This window comes from Chiloscyllium punctatum, chromosome 32, assembly GCF_047496795.1.
Source record: "Chiloscyllium punctatum isolate Juve2018m chromosome 32, sChiPun1.3, whole genome shotgun sequence".
Classification (NCBI taxonomy): domain Eukaryota; kingdom Metazoa; phylum Chordata; class Chondrichthyes; order Orectolobiformes; family Hemiscylliidae; genus Chiloscyllium; species Chiloscyllium punctatum.
In genome coordinates, this window is record NC_092770.1 from 61,462,493 (window position 1) to 61,476,604 (window position 14,112).

Here is a 14,112-nt window from a genome sequence, read left to right on the forward strand (position 1 = left end):
CTCCTTTTTAAATTCCTGCCTAACTTTCTATACTCTCCCTTCAGAATCGCATCCTTTTCCCTTCCTATGTTATTGGTTCCAATGTGTACAATGACCTCCTGCTGGTCTCTCTCCCCTTTGAGAACATTCTGCGGCCTCTCTGAAGCTTCCTTGATCCTGGCACCAGGGAGACAACACACCATTCTGATTTTTCCCTGCTGGCCGCAGAAAAATCTATCTGTGCCTCTGACTAGAGAGTCCACGAACAGAATTGATTGCTTGGAATCTGATGTACCCCTCATTACATTACAGCCTGTCTTGATTCCAGAATCTTGGCTGTCCATGTTATATCCCCCTGAGAATCCATCACTATCGGCATTTTCCAAAACAGCATACTGATTTGAAATAGGGCCAGCCACAGAAGACTCCTGTACTACCTGCCTACCTTTCCTGGAGTTAACCCATCTATCTGACCGAGTTAACCCATCTATCTGATCGAGTTAACCCATCTATCTGATCGAGTTAACCCATCTATCTGACTGTATCTGCAGCTTTTCCCCCTTCCTATAACTGCCATCCTCAAACCCCCTTGCTCCTGTAAATTTTGCATTGCATCCAACTGATCCATTCGATCTGATAGGATTCGCAGCCAAAGGCAGTTGTTGCGGATATAATCCGCAGTAACACGTCAACTCTCCCTGAACTCCCACATCCAACAAGAGCAGCATATCACTCTGCTAAGGGACATTTTTGCTTCTTCCAATCTACAGACCCACAAAATAGCACAGTCTTATTCTTCTACAAACTACTACTCCAGGCTAACTTTATACTTATGACTTCAGAGACATATCTCAATAATACATATAATCAGGAAAGAACCCACTCTACTCACTATTGTAGATTTACAGCAAGCCTGTATTTCAAACTATTCACTTTTCTGTTTCTGTGCTGTGACCTCTCCCAAACAGGTTCTCCAAGATCAGTTGTGAACTTCGCTGTTTGTTAAGTTTTCCTAGATGCACTCCATAAATTCAAACAGCAAAGGCAGTAACTGCACAGATTCACTGCTGTGTCAGTTTCTTTCTTTCTCTCTCTTCTGCGCTGACCTGTCAGTGTGCTGCCTTGTTTGTCCTTCTCCCTTTTTAAAAGTGCCGTTGTTTTGACTTTTTTTTTCTCCAAAGTTCCAAAACAATGCAACAGCATATAAAACTGCTCCTCCTGGAATTCACGAAAGTCACCTCAACAACTAAAATTTCTCAAAAAAGGAGCAGCCTATTACAGCCAGAATTTTTCCCATCCTTCATCTTGGCCACACTTTAAGAACATATGGAAACAGGGCTCCACTACGGAATTTAAAGTTGAATGGTTTTCCAGCACCTGGGGGGGGGGGGGGGGGGGGTAATAATTGGCAGATGGGAGCAGCCATCTCAAAAAGATATGTGACACTTTGACCTCTCTATTCCTTTTAATATATTTAAAGAAGCTCTTATTGACTGTTATGATCTCAATGATAGTATGCTCTCAACAAATTTCATTTTCTCAATTTCTTTCAATCATCTTTTGTTGCCTACTATTACTTCTACAGTTCTCTGGTTTATCTCTGAGTTTGCCACATTGAATGTTTTTCCTTAACTTCCTTGATTAACGATGGCTGGTTTGTCCCTTTCTTAGAATCCTTCTTCTCTGGGGTACATCTTTGCTATAAGTCACAATACAGTTTCTTAAAAGTCTTCCATTGTCCCTCAACCATCATTTCTGCTAAACTCCCTTCCCAGTCCAATCTCGCCAACTTAGCCCTCATCCCTATGCAGTTACTTTTATTTAAGTTTGGCACAGTTGTTTCGGACTGACATTTCTCGCTCTCAAACTGAATGCCAGATTCTACTGTGTTATGGCCACTGTTCTCGAGGGGATCTCTTATTCTGAGATAATTTACTAAACCTAGCTCAGTGTACACAGCAGATCTAAAATAGCTTAATCACTGGTTGGATGCACAACATACTGTTCCAGAAAAGTGTCCCAAATACATAATAATATTTTCCTCATGACCACCTCTGCCAATCCGACTTTCTCAATCTATTTGAAAATTAAAATCACCCATAATTACAGCACTGCCTTTTAGACATGCCCTCACTATCTCCTGACTTATTCTGTATTTCACAGAACAACAATTGTTAAGACGTTCATAGACTATTCCCACTAGTATCTTTTTACCTTTATTATTTCTTGCCTCAATCCATAAAAGATCCTACATCAACTGATTGTACTTATTCCACCTCCAGAACCAGCATCCTTCCTGTCTGTCTTTTTGAAAAGTCACATATTGCCAACTATGTAGGTCACAACTTTAACCTCCTTGTAACCTTATCTCTGAAATGGATTTCCGATCATATACATTAATCACAGAATCCCCACAATGAGAAAAGAGGCTATTTGGTCCATCAAGTCTGCACCGACCCTCGGAATAACATTGGCAAAAGTAAGGACTACACATGCTAGAGATCAGAGTCTAGCTTAGAGTGGTGCTGGAAAAGCTGGACACAGCTTTCCACCCTTCCACATAACCCTGTATTTCCCATGACTGATCTGTCTAACCTGAACATCCCTAGACACTACAGAGCAATTTATCACAGCCAAGCCACCTAACCTGCGCACCTTTGGACTGTGGGAGGATATCGGAGCACAGTAGACACGGATGATATGCAAATTCCACACAAACATTTGCCCAAGGGTGGAATCAAACCTGAGTCCCTGGTGCTTTGAGGCATCAGTGCTTACCACTAACTTGTGAAGTTAATTCATTTATTTTATTGTGATCACTTCATGCATTTAATTAAATTTAATTAATTAAAGGGCCATTGATTTTGTCTTTTTACTATTTTTCTCCCTTTTGACTTTGTTTTCTACTGCATTCTGCTTGTTCACTCTATCCCTTACTGTCCCACTCTAGATGTCATTATCAAAATAATTGCCCTAGAATGTTGCCATATCCTTTTGTTTCAAAAGCTTACATTTCCTCATCATTGGAGCCTGGACCTCACCTTTTGTTTTTAATCTTTCCTTTAAATAGACAAACCACCTGAATTGCTTTTTGTGATAAAGGGTTCCACATAAGGGGTCTCCCATTTAAGAGGTATTTCAGGAAGAATTTCTTCTCTGAGGGGTTGCTAACCTTGGGGGCTATGGGGGCCAGTAACAAAATAGACCTGAGTTTACAATCAGTTCCTGTTCCTATTTCATATATTCACAATCTAATCATTTACTGGTTAAAGACATTTCTCCTGATCAATGTCAGAATCTTCCATCCTGCTTTCCACAGGAGGTCAGAGTAGTGATAACATTTAGATGGTAATAGTCTGCTTACCCACAAACTTGACCATACTTCTCGACCAACTCCTGTAGGCCCTCGAAAAAGCCCTGGTTGGAAACAACAATAATTTCATGAGAATTGAAAATAATAATAATGCAAATGTGCAGATTAGCATTAAAAACAAGCCTAACCATCACAGAATCATGGCTGTGTGGAAGGAGGTTATTCGGCCCATTTAGTCCATATCAACCTTCTGAAGAGCACTCACCAGGCCCACCCCACATCTCTGTATTTCCCATGACTAATCCACCCAGCCTACATATCTCTGGATACTATGGGGCAATTTAGCATGGCCAATCCATCTAATCTGCATATCTTGGGGAAGTGGGAGGAAAGCAGAGCACCCAGACGAAACCCACACAGACACTGGGAAAAGGTGCAAACTCCATACAGGCTGGAATCGAACCCGCGACCCCAGTGCTGTGAGGCAACTGTGCTAACCACTGAGCCACTGTGCCACATTATTTTACTAATTTCCCCAGTAATTCAGCTTATAATTGGTAAATTAATTAAACAAAGCAGGAGAGAAATAAGCACTGCCGCTGTTTGGTAGAAGTGTAGGGGTTTAAGGAAAAAACTCAGGAGATTACAATCTCCTCAGTTCAGGGGACTAACTCTGAGCTAGCTAGCCCACACAGCCAGTGTACTGCAGGGAAAGTCCTCTCGACTAGGAGACATTGCCTTCTGTTTTTGTTAGAAAAAGAAAATAGAGCAGGAGATCCCAGATTCAAGTTCAAGACTACAACTAGAAGCCTTCACAACAGCTGCTGGACAATGGTGATTATTATACCTAAATTCACTCTAGCTACTCCACTTTGGGCTTCTATCAGCTTCAGGAAAGTAATGACTGTTTTGCAAGCTATTGAGGGAAGAGAAAATACATAGAAAACCACAGAGGAGAAATCATGGCACCAAACTCAATCAAAGATCAGTGGTGGGAGGAGGGACAGTTAAAAGTCCTATCCTGGATTTTTTAAACTCAGGGTATAGAATCTCTTACAAGCAGTTAAGAGTTTGAAATGATGGCAGAGTAGGACACTTAGGCTGGAGACCGTCCGCTCCACCTGTTCTTCTTTTCTTATCAGTGTTTTTAACCTTCTTCTCTCTCAGCCTCAGACGACTACTAGCCTCCATGCCTTCAGTCAACAACTCTCGGCCTCTGACGAAGACTCCTGGCCTTCCATCGACAACTCCCAGCCTGGCATGGTGGCCTCCCGGCATGGCATTGTGACCTCCCAACCTGGCACAGCAGCCTTCCATGTTGATCTCCCAGCCTGGCGTGATGTTCTCTCAGTCCGGCATGGCATTCTTTTGTCCCCGCATGGCGGTCTGAAGCGATCTCCCAGACTCACGATCTTCAAGATGAAGCCTGGTGCAGTCTAGAGCCAGCATGGTGCAGCCTGGCATCTAGGTGCCAGCAATGGTATGGGTTGAAAGACTGTTGTTCTGAACATTTATTTCTGCAGTTCTGGACATTTTACTTCTCTATTTTCTAAGATCATGTTAACTAAAGAAGCTGTACATGAGATGGTGATGTAAGTGGCAACATACATAAACTTTTCACTGTACACATTGAGTATATGCGACAATAATGCTAATTCAGTCATTCATTCAAAAGGTTCCTGGAAAGAAAAGAAACATTTGCGTTTATGTTGCACTTTTCATAACCACAGGACATCCTAAAGCACTTTGATAATTAATTGTTTTTGAAGTGGAATCACTTTTGAAAATATGGCTGTCAATTTACAGAACAAGCTTCCACTAACAGTAGTGTATGAATGCTCTGAGAACCTGTTGTTTTTGCTGTGGGGGTTGAGCCCTAAGTATGGGCTAGAACATCAGGACAAACACCCCTCCACTTCTTCAAAGCAGCACGGTGGGATTTTCTTTTTTTACAAGGATTTGATTTAACACCTCAATTGAAATTCAGCTCTTTCAACAGTCAAGCACATTACTTGAACCTTAATCAACCAGGGAAGGAGACAAAGACAAATAACTCTAGGCCAAGTAGCTTAACATCTACGATTGGGAAAGAGTTAGAATCCGTCACAAAGAATATATTAGATTACCAAGGAAAGAGGATTGGCTAACTAATGGAAGATTAGTTAAGGGGAAGTTAAGGGGGCATTTCTCGGATGGTAACCTGTAACTACTGGAGTGCTGCAGGGATCAGTTCTGGAACCGCAATTATTACGATCATAGAAGCTAATGGACTATATGACAGAAAAAGAGGCGGTAAGGCAAACAGTGAGGATGACACAGAGAGTCTGTAGCAGGATATAGACAGGTTAAATGAGGCAGCAAAAACGCAGCAGATTGAACATAGTGTGGGAAAATATCAGGTTATGTACTGTGACAGGACGAATACAGGAGTTAAATGTTATCTAAATGGAGAAAGGCTACAGAAAGCTGCAGTACAGATGGATTTAGGGGTCCTCGTGCATAACTCACAAAGGCTATCCTATTGAAAAACATAACATTCTTCAGGATTTGACAGTGTAGATGTGGAGTGATAATTCCCCTTGTGGGAAAGTCTATGACCAGACAGCATAGCGTTTGTTTATTTAAGACTAGGATGAGGAGGAATTTCATCTCTCAGAGGGTGCTAAAGCTGTGGAATTCTTCACCACAGAGGCTGTCAAGGCTGGATCATTAAGTAGATTCAAGGCTGAAGTCAAGGAATCGAGGACTATGAGGGAAAAGGCAGGAAAGTGGAGATGAGGATGAACAGACTAGCCATTATCTTTTGATTTAATTTGATTTATTTATTGTATTTGTTACAAAATACAGTGAAAAGTGTTGTATAGTGTCGCCACTCTCTGGCACCATATTAAAGCACAGAAAAATAAATCAAAACAGAGAATATAAAGGCAGAAAAATAAAGAAGAAAGAGTGTTCAACTTTACAGTCCATCTTGTTAAGTGCTCGGTCATGGGCCTTAGGCCTGGTGGCCAAGCACGAGCCCCTTCGCCAAGCCACTGGAATAGAAGTTGCCACTCTGCAGCTCAAACTCACCCTCACCACTACGAATCCTCGCTGGACCTTGCCAATGCAGCTGCCACCCATGTCGCTTGGTACTGGACCAGCCCAAATTCAACTCTACCATCACCATGAGTCTGCTTTGGGCCCAGCTTGCTGTTGCAGCCGCTGCCAATGCTGCTGGTACTCATACTGGGCCCAAGCCCAACTCCACCCCTGCCTCCTTGAATCTGCTGGACGCAGATGTTGCCATGAACCCAAACCAGTGTCTGCTGCCACCAATAATCCATGCTGGGCCCACTCGCCATCACGACTGAATTCTTCAAAAGGAAGGAAGTAAAATAGAAGAAAGAAAAAGAAAAAAAAAGAAGAGAAAAAAATAAAAAGAGTGGATGTGGCAGATGAACCCCGGGGTCAGAGACCCTACTCCACCACCATCTTCCATCCGTCTGGAGGATTGAACGATATCTGGAATAGCCTAATCCTGTTCTCACATCTTATGGTTTTATACACTTGTATGTGAGCTGAGATTTTAAGTTACAACCTCTGGAATTTGACAAATACCCATGACATTCAAGCTCAGGGCTAAGTGTGCAGCATAGACATGGCAGAAATCAAGGTCCAAATGAGATGTGCACAGAGGGAAGCAGGCATTGTGGAGGAGATGTGAAACAAGAAACAAAATAGCATGCTTTTTATTCTTTCTTGGATTACGTGCATCGCTGGCTAAGCCAACATTTATTGCCCATTCGTAATTGTTAAGGGCCAATTACTTTGCTGCCGGTCTGGGGACACATGTAGGCCAGATTAGGGATGGAACACAAATTTCCTTTCCTAAAAAACATTAGTGAATCAGACAGTTTTACAACAATCGACAGTGGTCACTACTTTTTTTTCCAAATTTTAACTGAACTCAAACTTCATCATCAGCCATAGTGAGATCTGAACCCATGTCCCCAGAATATTAGCCTGGGGCTCTAGATTACTCATCTAGTGACATTACTATTATACCACTGTGAAATAACTGCACAGAAGCTGGGTCCTGTCACCAAGTCACCCCTTATTTACTATTGCACAGTACACCGTTTGTGGTCAGCCAGCTTGATGTCAATCCTCAACCGAGGAGATTCTAATCTCCTGGTTATTACTTTTTTTCTTTTTTCTCTTTCATATAGACACCTCTGTCTTTTTTTTTACAGAATGCCTGACACTCTTTTTCTAACCCCCACCCTACCGCCTAACTGTGGCAGTGCTTATTTTTCCCCTGCACCCATGTTGTGTGTGCAGTTGTGAGGCACAGTGAAAGACACCAGCTGTACAAATCTTTATTCAATTTTCACTACCAGGAAGCAAAGAAGCACTCAAGTGGCCAGTGACAAGCAGTGCCCTTGACATCAAAGGGCAATGCTGTGTGATCTCCTGGTTATATTGGTCAGCTAAGGCTTTCCTGATTGCCCCAGATTAACAATCCCAACCAAGAACCTTGTGGTCAATGAGGTCACCCGATTCCAATCACTACCCACTGGATCTTTGCAAGAGCAGCAGAGGATATCTGTGGTGGTCAGGTGGTTGAAGGAGGTGATGGAGCCAGGGTGTGGCTCTGAAGAGATATGAAATCAAGAAGTGGGTCCATAAAGTCATTTCATTGAGATGTGAGAATAGTTTGCTGAGATCAGTGGAAGGAATTACAGCATTTGGTGAAGGAGCGGACATTGAATTCTGATGACATCAAATACAATGGAGTATTTTGAGACAGGAAAGGTTTTGAGGCTGTAGATTTCCAAAAGGATAATGGCGTAGCAGTGAGGGAGAGATGAAGGTGAAAGGTGTGATCACTATGCGCAATATGTATGTCAGGTTTAATCCAGTGCGGATTAACTGGTTTTAGATCTGTAAGGTTTTTCTGCTGACTCAACCAAATATAAATCCTCTAATTTCTTTCATAAAGCAGACACACAGAGAACAATAAGGATACAATAACTGCCCAGCAAATAAAACTGGACCCAGATTACAAATAAAATTAGATGATCAGTGGTTAAAACCTGAAAGGATTAGCTACAAAGAACACTTGCTTGGTGTGTGACACAGATGGATGGCCACTGAACTTGAAGTAACCATGTGACTGTATTAAGTAGTCCAATATATAGGCTGCAGTCTTCTGCACACTTTGGATTTACAGGAGGATGCATATTCGTAAGTCCACATTTTGGCCAGCCACGATAAGCCTCTTATTCTATTCAATTTTAAAAATATCAGATTCCCATTCTACGATTTTAACCTTTTCGTTTCCTTCTTTCACTGATTCCTTGGGCTGAATTTCACAAGGAGCACTGGAACCCTGGCATTAAGTGAAAAAGGCTAGGTTTTGGGGCAGCATGGTAGCTTAGCGGTTAGCACTGCTTCCTCTCAGCGCCAGGGACCCTTGGGCGACTGGTTGTGTGGATTCTGCACATTGTCTATGTCAACTCCCCAACAATGAACACGAACAGCTTAAAGCTTACAACATCATCCAACGTTTTAAGCATACAAGTTGTTCTGCTATAACGTGACAAGTGCATTCCTCTGCAACCCCACGCTATAGAAAACCATTATAGAAAATTGCAATGTACAAGATTGCTATGGAAAATTGCTATACCCATTCAGTAGAAAGTTTGCGTTATCCAAACAGCATCCAGAATTCATCAATCGCATTATAGCCAATTCATTTTAACGAAATGCACATTCTCCCAGAAAGACCTGTCGTATTCCAGTTTACAGGATTTGGACAGCTGTCCACGGGATTCCTCATGTACATATCAAAATCCTAGTGCATCGGTTCAGCCTAGTTTTTTCGCAGGTCAGGCTGTGTACCATCAATATCACTCTTGTTGCAACTGGTCAGGTTGTTTTAGATAGTGGTCAAATCCCATTCCATCATCAGACTATGGTTCATAATCCTCCACCCTCATCATATTTTTATGCTGCGCATGATATTTCCTCTGGCATTCTGGAACGGGGACCTGGCAGGATATCTTCAGAAATACTGGAGGCAGCCTGGACATTATTTGTCTGAGCTCTCTGTCGATTTCAGGCTCTTCCTTACTCAGGTGGCAAATCCAACAACCTCTCAGCACTATTACTCTTCCCTTGAAAGGCAAGAGGTGTGGACAAATGATGTGTGGAGTTTAATCTGGACAAATATGAGGTGATGCATTTCAGAAGGTCTAATGCAGGAAGGAAATATACAGGATACGGTTGAACCCTTAGAAGCATTAACATACAGAGGAATCTATGCACACAATTCTACAGTTTCCTGGAAGTGATAACATAAGTGGATAAGGTGGTCAAACAGGCATATGCTTTCTTTGATTCACCACGTTTGGAATACTGTGTACTGTTCTGGTCACCACACTACCAGGATGATGTGGAGGTTTGGAGAGGGTACAGAAACGGTTTAACCAGGATATAACGCAATTTGAAAGGTATTCGCTATGAGGAAAGATTGATCAAATTTGGTTTGCTCTCACTTGAACATCAGAGGCTGAGGAGTGACCCGATAGAAGTTTACAAAATCATGAGAGGCACGGATAGAATGGATAGTCAGAGTCTTCTTCCAGGGTTGAAAGGTGAATTATGAAAAAAACATAGGTTTAACGTAAAAGGGTAAAAATTTAAAGAAGACATGAAAGGTACATTTTTTACACACAGGGTGATTGCCTGGAATGAGCTGCCAGAGGAGGTGGTGAAGGTGGATACAACAGCAACATTTAAGAGGCATCTTGACAGATACATGAATTTTCAGGGAAGAGAAGGATACAGACCGCACAGAGGCAAAATATATTTAGTGTTGAAAGGTGTTGTGAGTTGGCATAGTGGATCGTAGGCCTGTTCCTGTGCTGTACTGTTCTTTGTGCCTTTTCTAAAACTCTCTGAATTGAAAGCTATATTATAGACACAAAAGCAGTCATTAATTTGTGGTAATCAAGCATCCATACTAAATCTTTGAAAAAAAATTATTATTGAATTTGTCACAGAAGAAGTTAATGCCAACCTAATTCTCAGGGTCATTAACATGCCCATGAATTAATCCCAGATATGGTCCAGATCTAGTATCGGGAATGAATCACTCTTGCTTTACATATTGTGTGTTTTTTTTGAGATGATCTCAAACAGGAGGCACCTTGGTCACAAACTGCAAAATACAAGGGCATATAAAGCTGCAGAGCCTGAGACACTTTTTTCAGGTGTAGACTCTTGTTTTCCAGTTTAAGCACCTTCTGTGTATATTTTGGGGATCAGTTCTCATACTTGTATAATTGAACCAAAGACATTGATTTGGCTCACGTCAATTTGACATCTTCTACTGTTGGAAACAAGTCCTTGGTTCCTGCCACTGTCATGAGCTGACTGTTAAGGGTGTGTGTCATGTTCATATTTAGTTCTTTGGAGACATGTCATCTGCAATAAAGAGTCAACCCAATAGACTATGAATGATACAGTCCACATGTTGTTGGGATATATTGTGGCTGATGGATAATCCAAATGGTAATCAGAGAAAAGAATATTACCAAAATGTCTTCAAAAACTTTTCAGTACCTTTAATTCCAGGGAAAGATGCATAGATTAATGCCCGTTCTTGCCACTGAGATTGAAAAAAATGCTTGGCATCTGCCTATTTGCAAATAAGCTCTTCCATGATAGGAATCTTCTGTGGGCATTTCTTACATGCATTATTTAGTTACCTTGGATCTAAAACATATATATCTCACTATTTTAAAGGTCTACAGTACAGAAAAAGGACCTTCGGCCCATCATGTCCGTACTATTCGAATCCCATTTTCCAGCATTGGTTTATAGCCTAAATACGTCATAAATTTTATCATTCTCAGATTCAATGAATCCCTTGCCTCATCTCCTCCAAGGCAACAATTGATAGCAGAGCAGGAGTGAAGGAATGAAGAGGACACTGTGCGGGTTTGAGAACTAAGTGGGCCACTGCAGTGTTACGCAAAAGTTGCATATCACCAGTAAGTAAGGTTCACTATGTAAATAAATTATTCTTTAATATCAGGTGAGGATTGGTTTTATTAACTTTGCACTGAAAACCAGCAAAGGTGTACACATAATACATGAGTTTCTCTTCAATGACAGGTCTCCAGGACACACGCACTAAACAACCCCACCACCCTGTGGCCGACCACTTCAACTCCCCCTCCCACTCTGCCAAGAACATGCAAGTCCTGGGCCTCCTGCACCACCAAATCCTAACCACCCAACAACTGGAGGAAGAACACCTCATCTTTCGCTGGGGACCCTCCAACCACACGGAATCAATGTCGATTTCACCAGTTTCCTCATCTCCCCTCCCTATCCCAGATCCAACCCTCCAACTCAGCACCGCCCTCTTGAACTGTCATGCTTGTCCATCTTCCTTCTCACCTATCTGCTCCACACTCCTCTTCGATCTATCACTTTCTCCCCCACCTTCATCCACCTATCGCATTCCCAACTACCTTGCCCCAGCCCTCTCCCAATTATCTCTCAGCCCCATTGGGTCCCCCTCCCACCCCCACATTCCTGATGAAGAGTTTATGCTCGAAACATCAACTCTCCTGCTCCTCAGATGTTGCCTGACTAGTTGTGCTTTTCCAACACCACACCTTTTGACTCCACAGCAGTCTATATGTCCATAATATTTAGATTGTATTGTTAAGATTCACGGTTGTATTTCCTGTGCAAGCTTGCTGCTTACCTAGGTACATGGTTAGTCTGTCATGCTTTCCCATTCATCAGTTGAACTTTTGCTAAATCAGAGCACCCAGCAATAATGGCTTCCAGGAAAGACATTGTTGTGACACCATAAGTTTGGTTACATCGGGGGGCGAGGGGGGGGGTGGTCATCAGAAGCATCTCACGGAGCAGATGGTTCTCCTGGCACATGTCTTTCCACATTCTCTCCCAAGTCCTCCTCCGACGACACAAAACTTCATTTCATCACCAACTCCATCTCTTCAAAGGTCACTCCTCCTTGCTGAACCATGTACAAAACATGTAGCAGACTACAAACATGAGAGACACCTGGCATACTGCAGAATGCCACAATGGCAGTCCAGACAGCCAAAGTGCATTGTCATTCTAATGCCCTTGTAGCATTGTTCACAGTGTTAATTGATGGGTGAAGAACGACCTGTTCACAGGATAGCCATTGTACCCTTGAATCCATCAATCTAGTGAGATGGAAGAGCTACAGAAGATCTGATCGGCAAAGAATGAAAGCATCACGGCAGGGAATGCAGGAAGTTCTTTTTGTGGTCACTGACCATTGGCACATTCAGGCCTTTATTTTGGTCTAACTCTCTGGTCTGTCTCCACACGGGTCTGTCTCCACACGGGTCTGTCTCCACACGGGTCTGTCTCCACACGGGTCTGTCTCCACACGGGTCTGTCTCCACACGGGTCTGTCTCCACACGGGTCTGTCTCCACACGGGTCTGTCTCCACACTGGCCTGTCTCCACACTGGCCTGTCTCCACACTGGCCTGTCTCCACACTGGCCTGTCTCCACACTGGCCTGTCTCCACACTGGCCTGTCTCCACACTGGCCTGTCTCGACACTGGCATGGCTGTACATGTGTACACTGGATAATTCTCTGGATTTGGGAAATACAAAAGCTGCAGTGAAATAGTGCCCTCACAACTTCGAAGGTCCTGCCAGTGGGAAATTTAACATATTGTTAGCCACGGTGACAAAGGTATCTGCCCAGGCTGAGGCAGTGATGAACAACCAACCCTGAGATCTGCAGAGGTCAACAGCTGAACCCTGAAATGATCCAGCAACAAAGAAATTCTGGCCCACAGTGACCTGGAGTACTTCTGTCAGAGTTATTATGAGTTAAGTGAGGTATAAGCCAAGGAAACAAATGTCCAGAACAATCTGCCTGAGAGTAGCAATCTCCTTCTGCACTGGTTTTCTGACCTTCCCAGATAGCTTTGTTTGTTTTGGTAGATCTTGTGCTATGGATAATACTCCTTTTCCTACATGAACCCTGTCCATCTATGGTGATCTTGTTATTCGTTGTTGTGCATGCCATTGAGAAAATGCATTTGGAGATGTCCTCTTCCTGTACATCAGTTAATGTCAAAATAACCTGGTTCAATTGTCTATTGCTCAATGAATGCTTGGACAAAGGCCACCCTGAGGTGACAGGGACCTTTCCTTAGTCTCTTCTCCTCTTCCCCAATGAACTATTGCAAATCCTCAGCTTATGCAATGAATCTTTCCAGCTCGATGAGTGTATTCCCCTGATTTTCAACAAAGTTTCCCATCTTCTGACTCACCCAAGGTCTCAGTTTAATATCACAGCTGAAGTAAAGCAAATCTAACAGTGCAACACTGCCTCAATACAGCATCGGAACATTAGCCGAAATTTGGTGTTCAAGTCATTGGAGGACTTGATCCGACAAAGGCAAGGATAATATCACTGAGGCATAAGAATGCTGAAAATAAAATCTAAATACATGAACATGGTGAGGTGGATTTAACAAATAGAGTAAGCGAATGTTATACCTTTGGAGATGCTGTCTTTCAGATGATAAGCCTGGTTTGCCCTCACTGGGGAATGTACAAGATCCCATGGCACTGTTCAAAGAAAGTTTCCCATGCCAATATCCTTTGCTCACCCACTTTCACTCAAACAGATCACTATTAATAATGACGCGAATCAATCTGTGCTTAAATTCATGCTCCCCTATATTACAACAGTAACTACATTTCAAAAGTACTTTATTGGCTGTTCAAAGTCCAGA

The 14,112-nt window shown here is 42.6% G+C and overlaps 1 protein-coding gene across 4 annotated transcripts in view; it reads right to left on the minus strand.

Annotated features, from left to right (window-relative positions):
• The window catches only part of tbxas1 (thromboxane A synthase 1 (platelet)), a 232,902-nt gene that overhangs the window by 154,996 nt on the left and 63,794 nt on the right, over positions 1-14,112 (minus strand). For all 4 annotated transcript variants that reach the window (XM_072552486.1, XM_072552484.1, XM_072552485.1 and 1 more), the window contains one exon: positions 3,344-3,396. In XM_072552486.1, the coding sequence (XP_072408587.1) occupies positions 3,344-3,396 (53 nt within the window). The remainder of the gene's footprint in view (positions 1-3,343; positions 3,397-14,112) is intronic.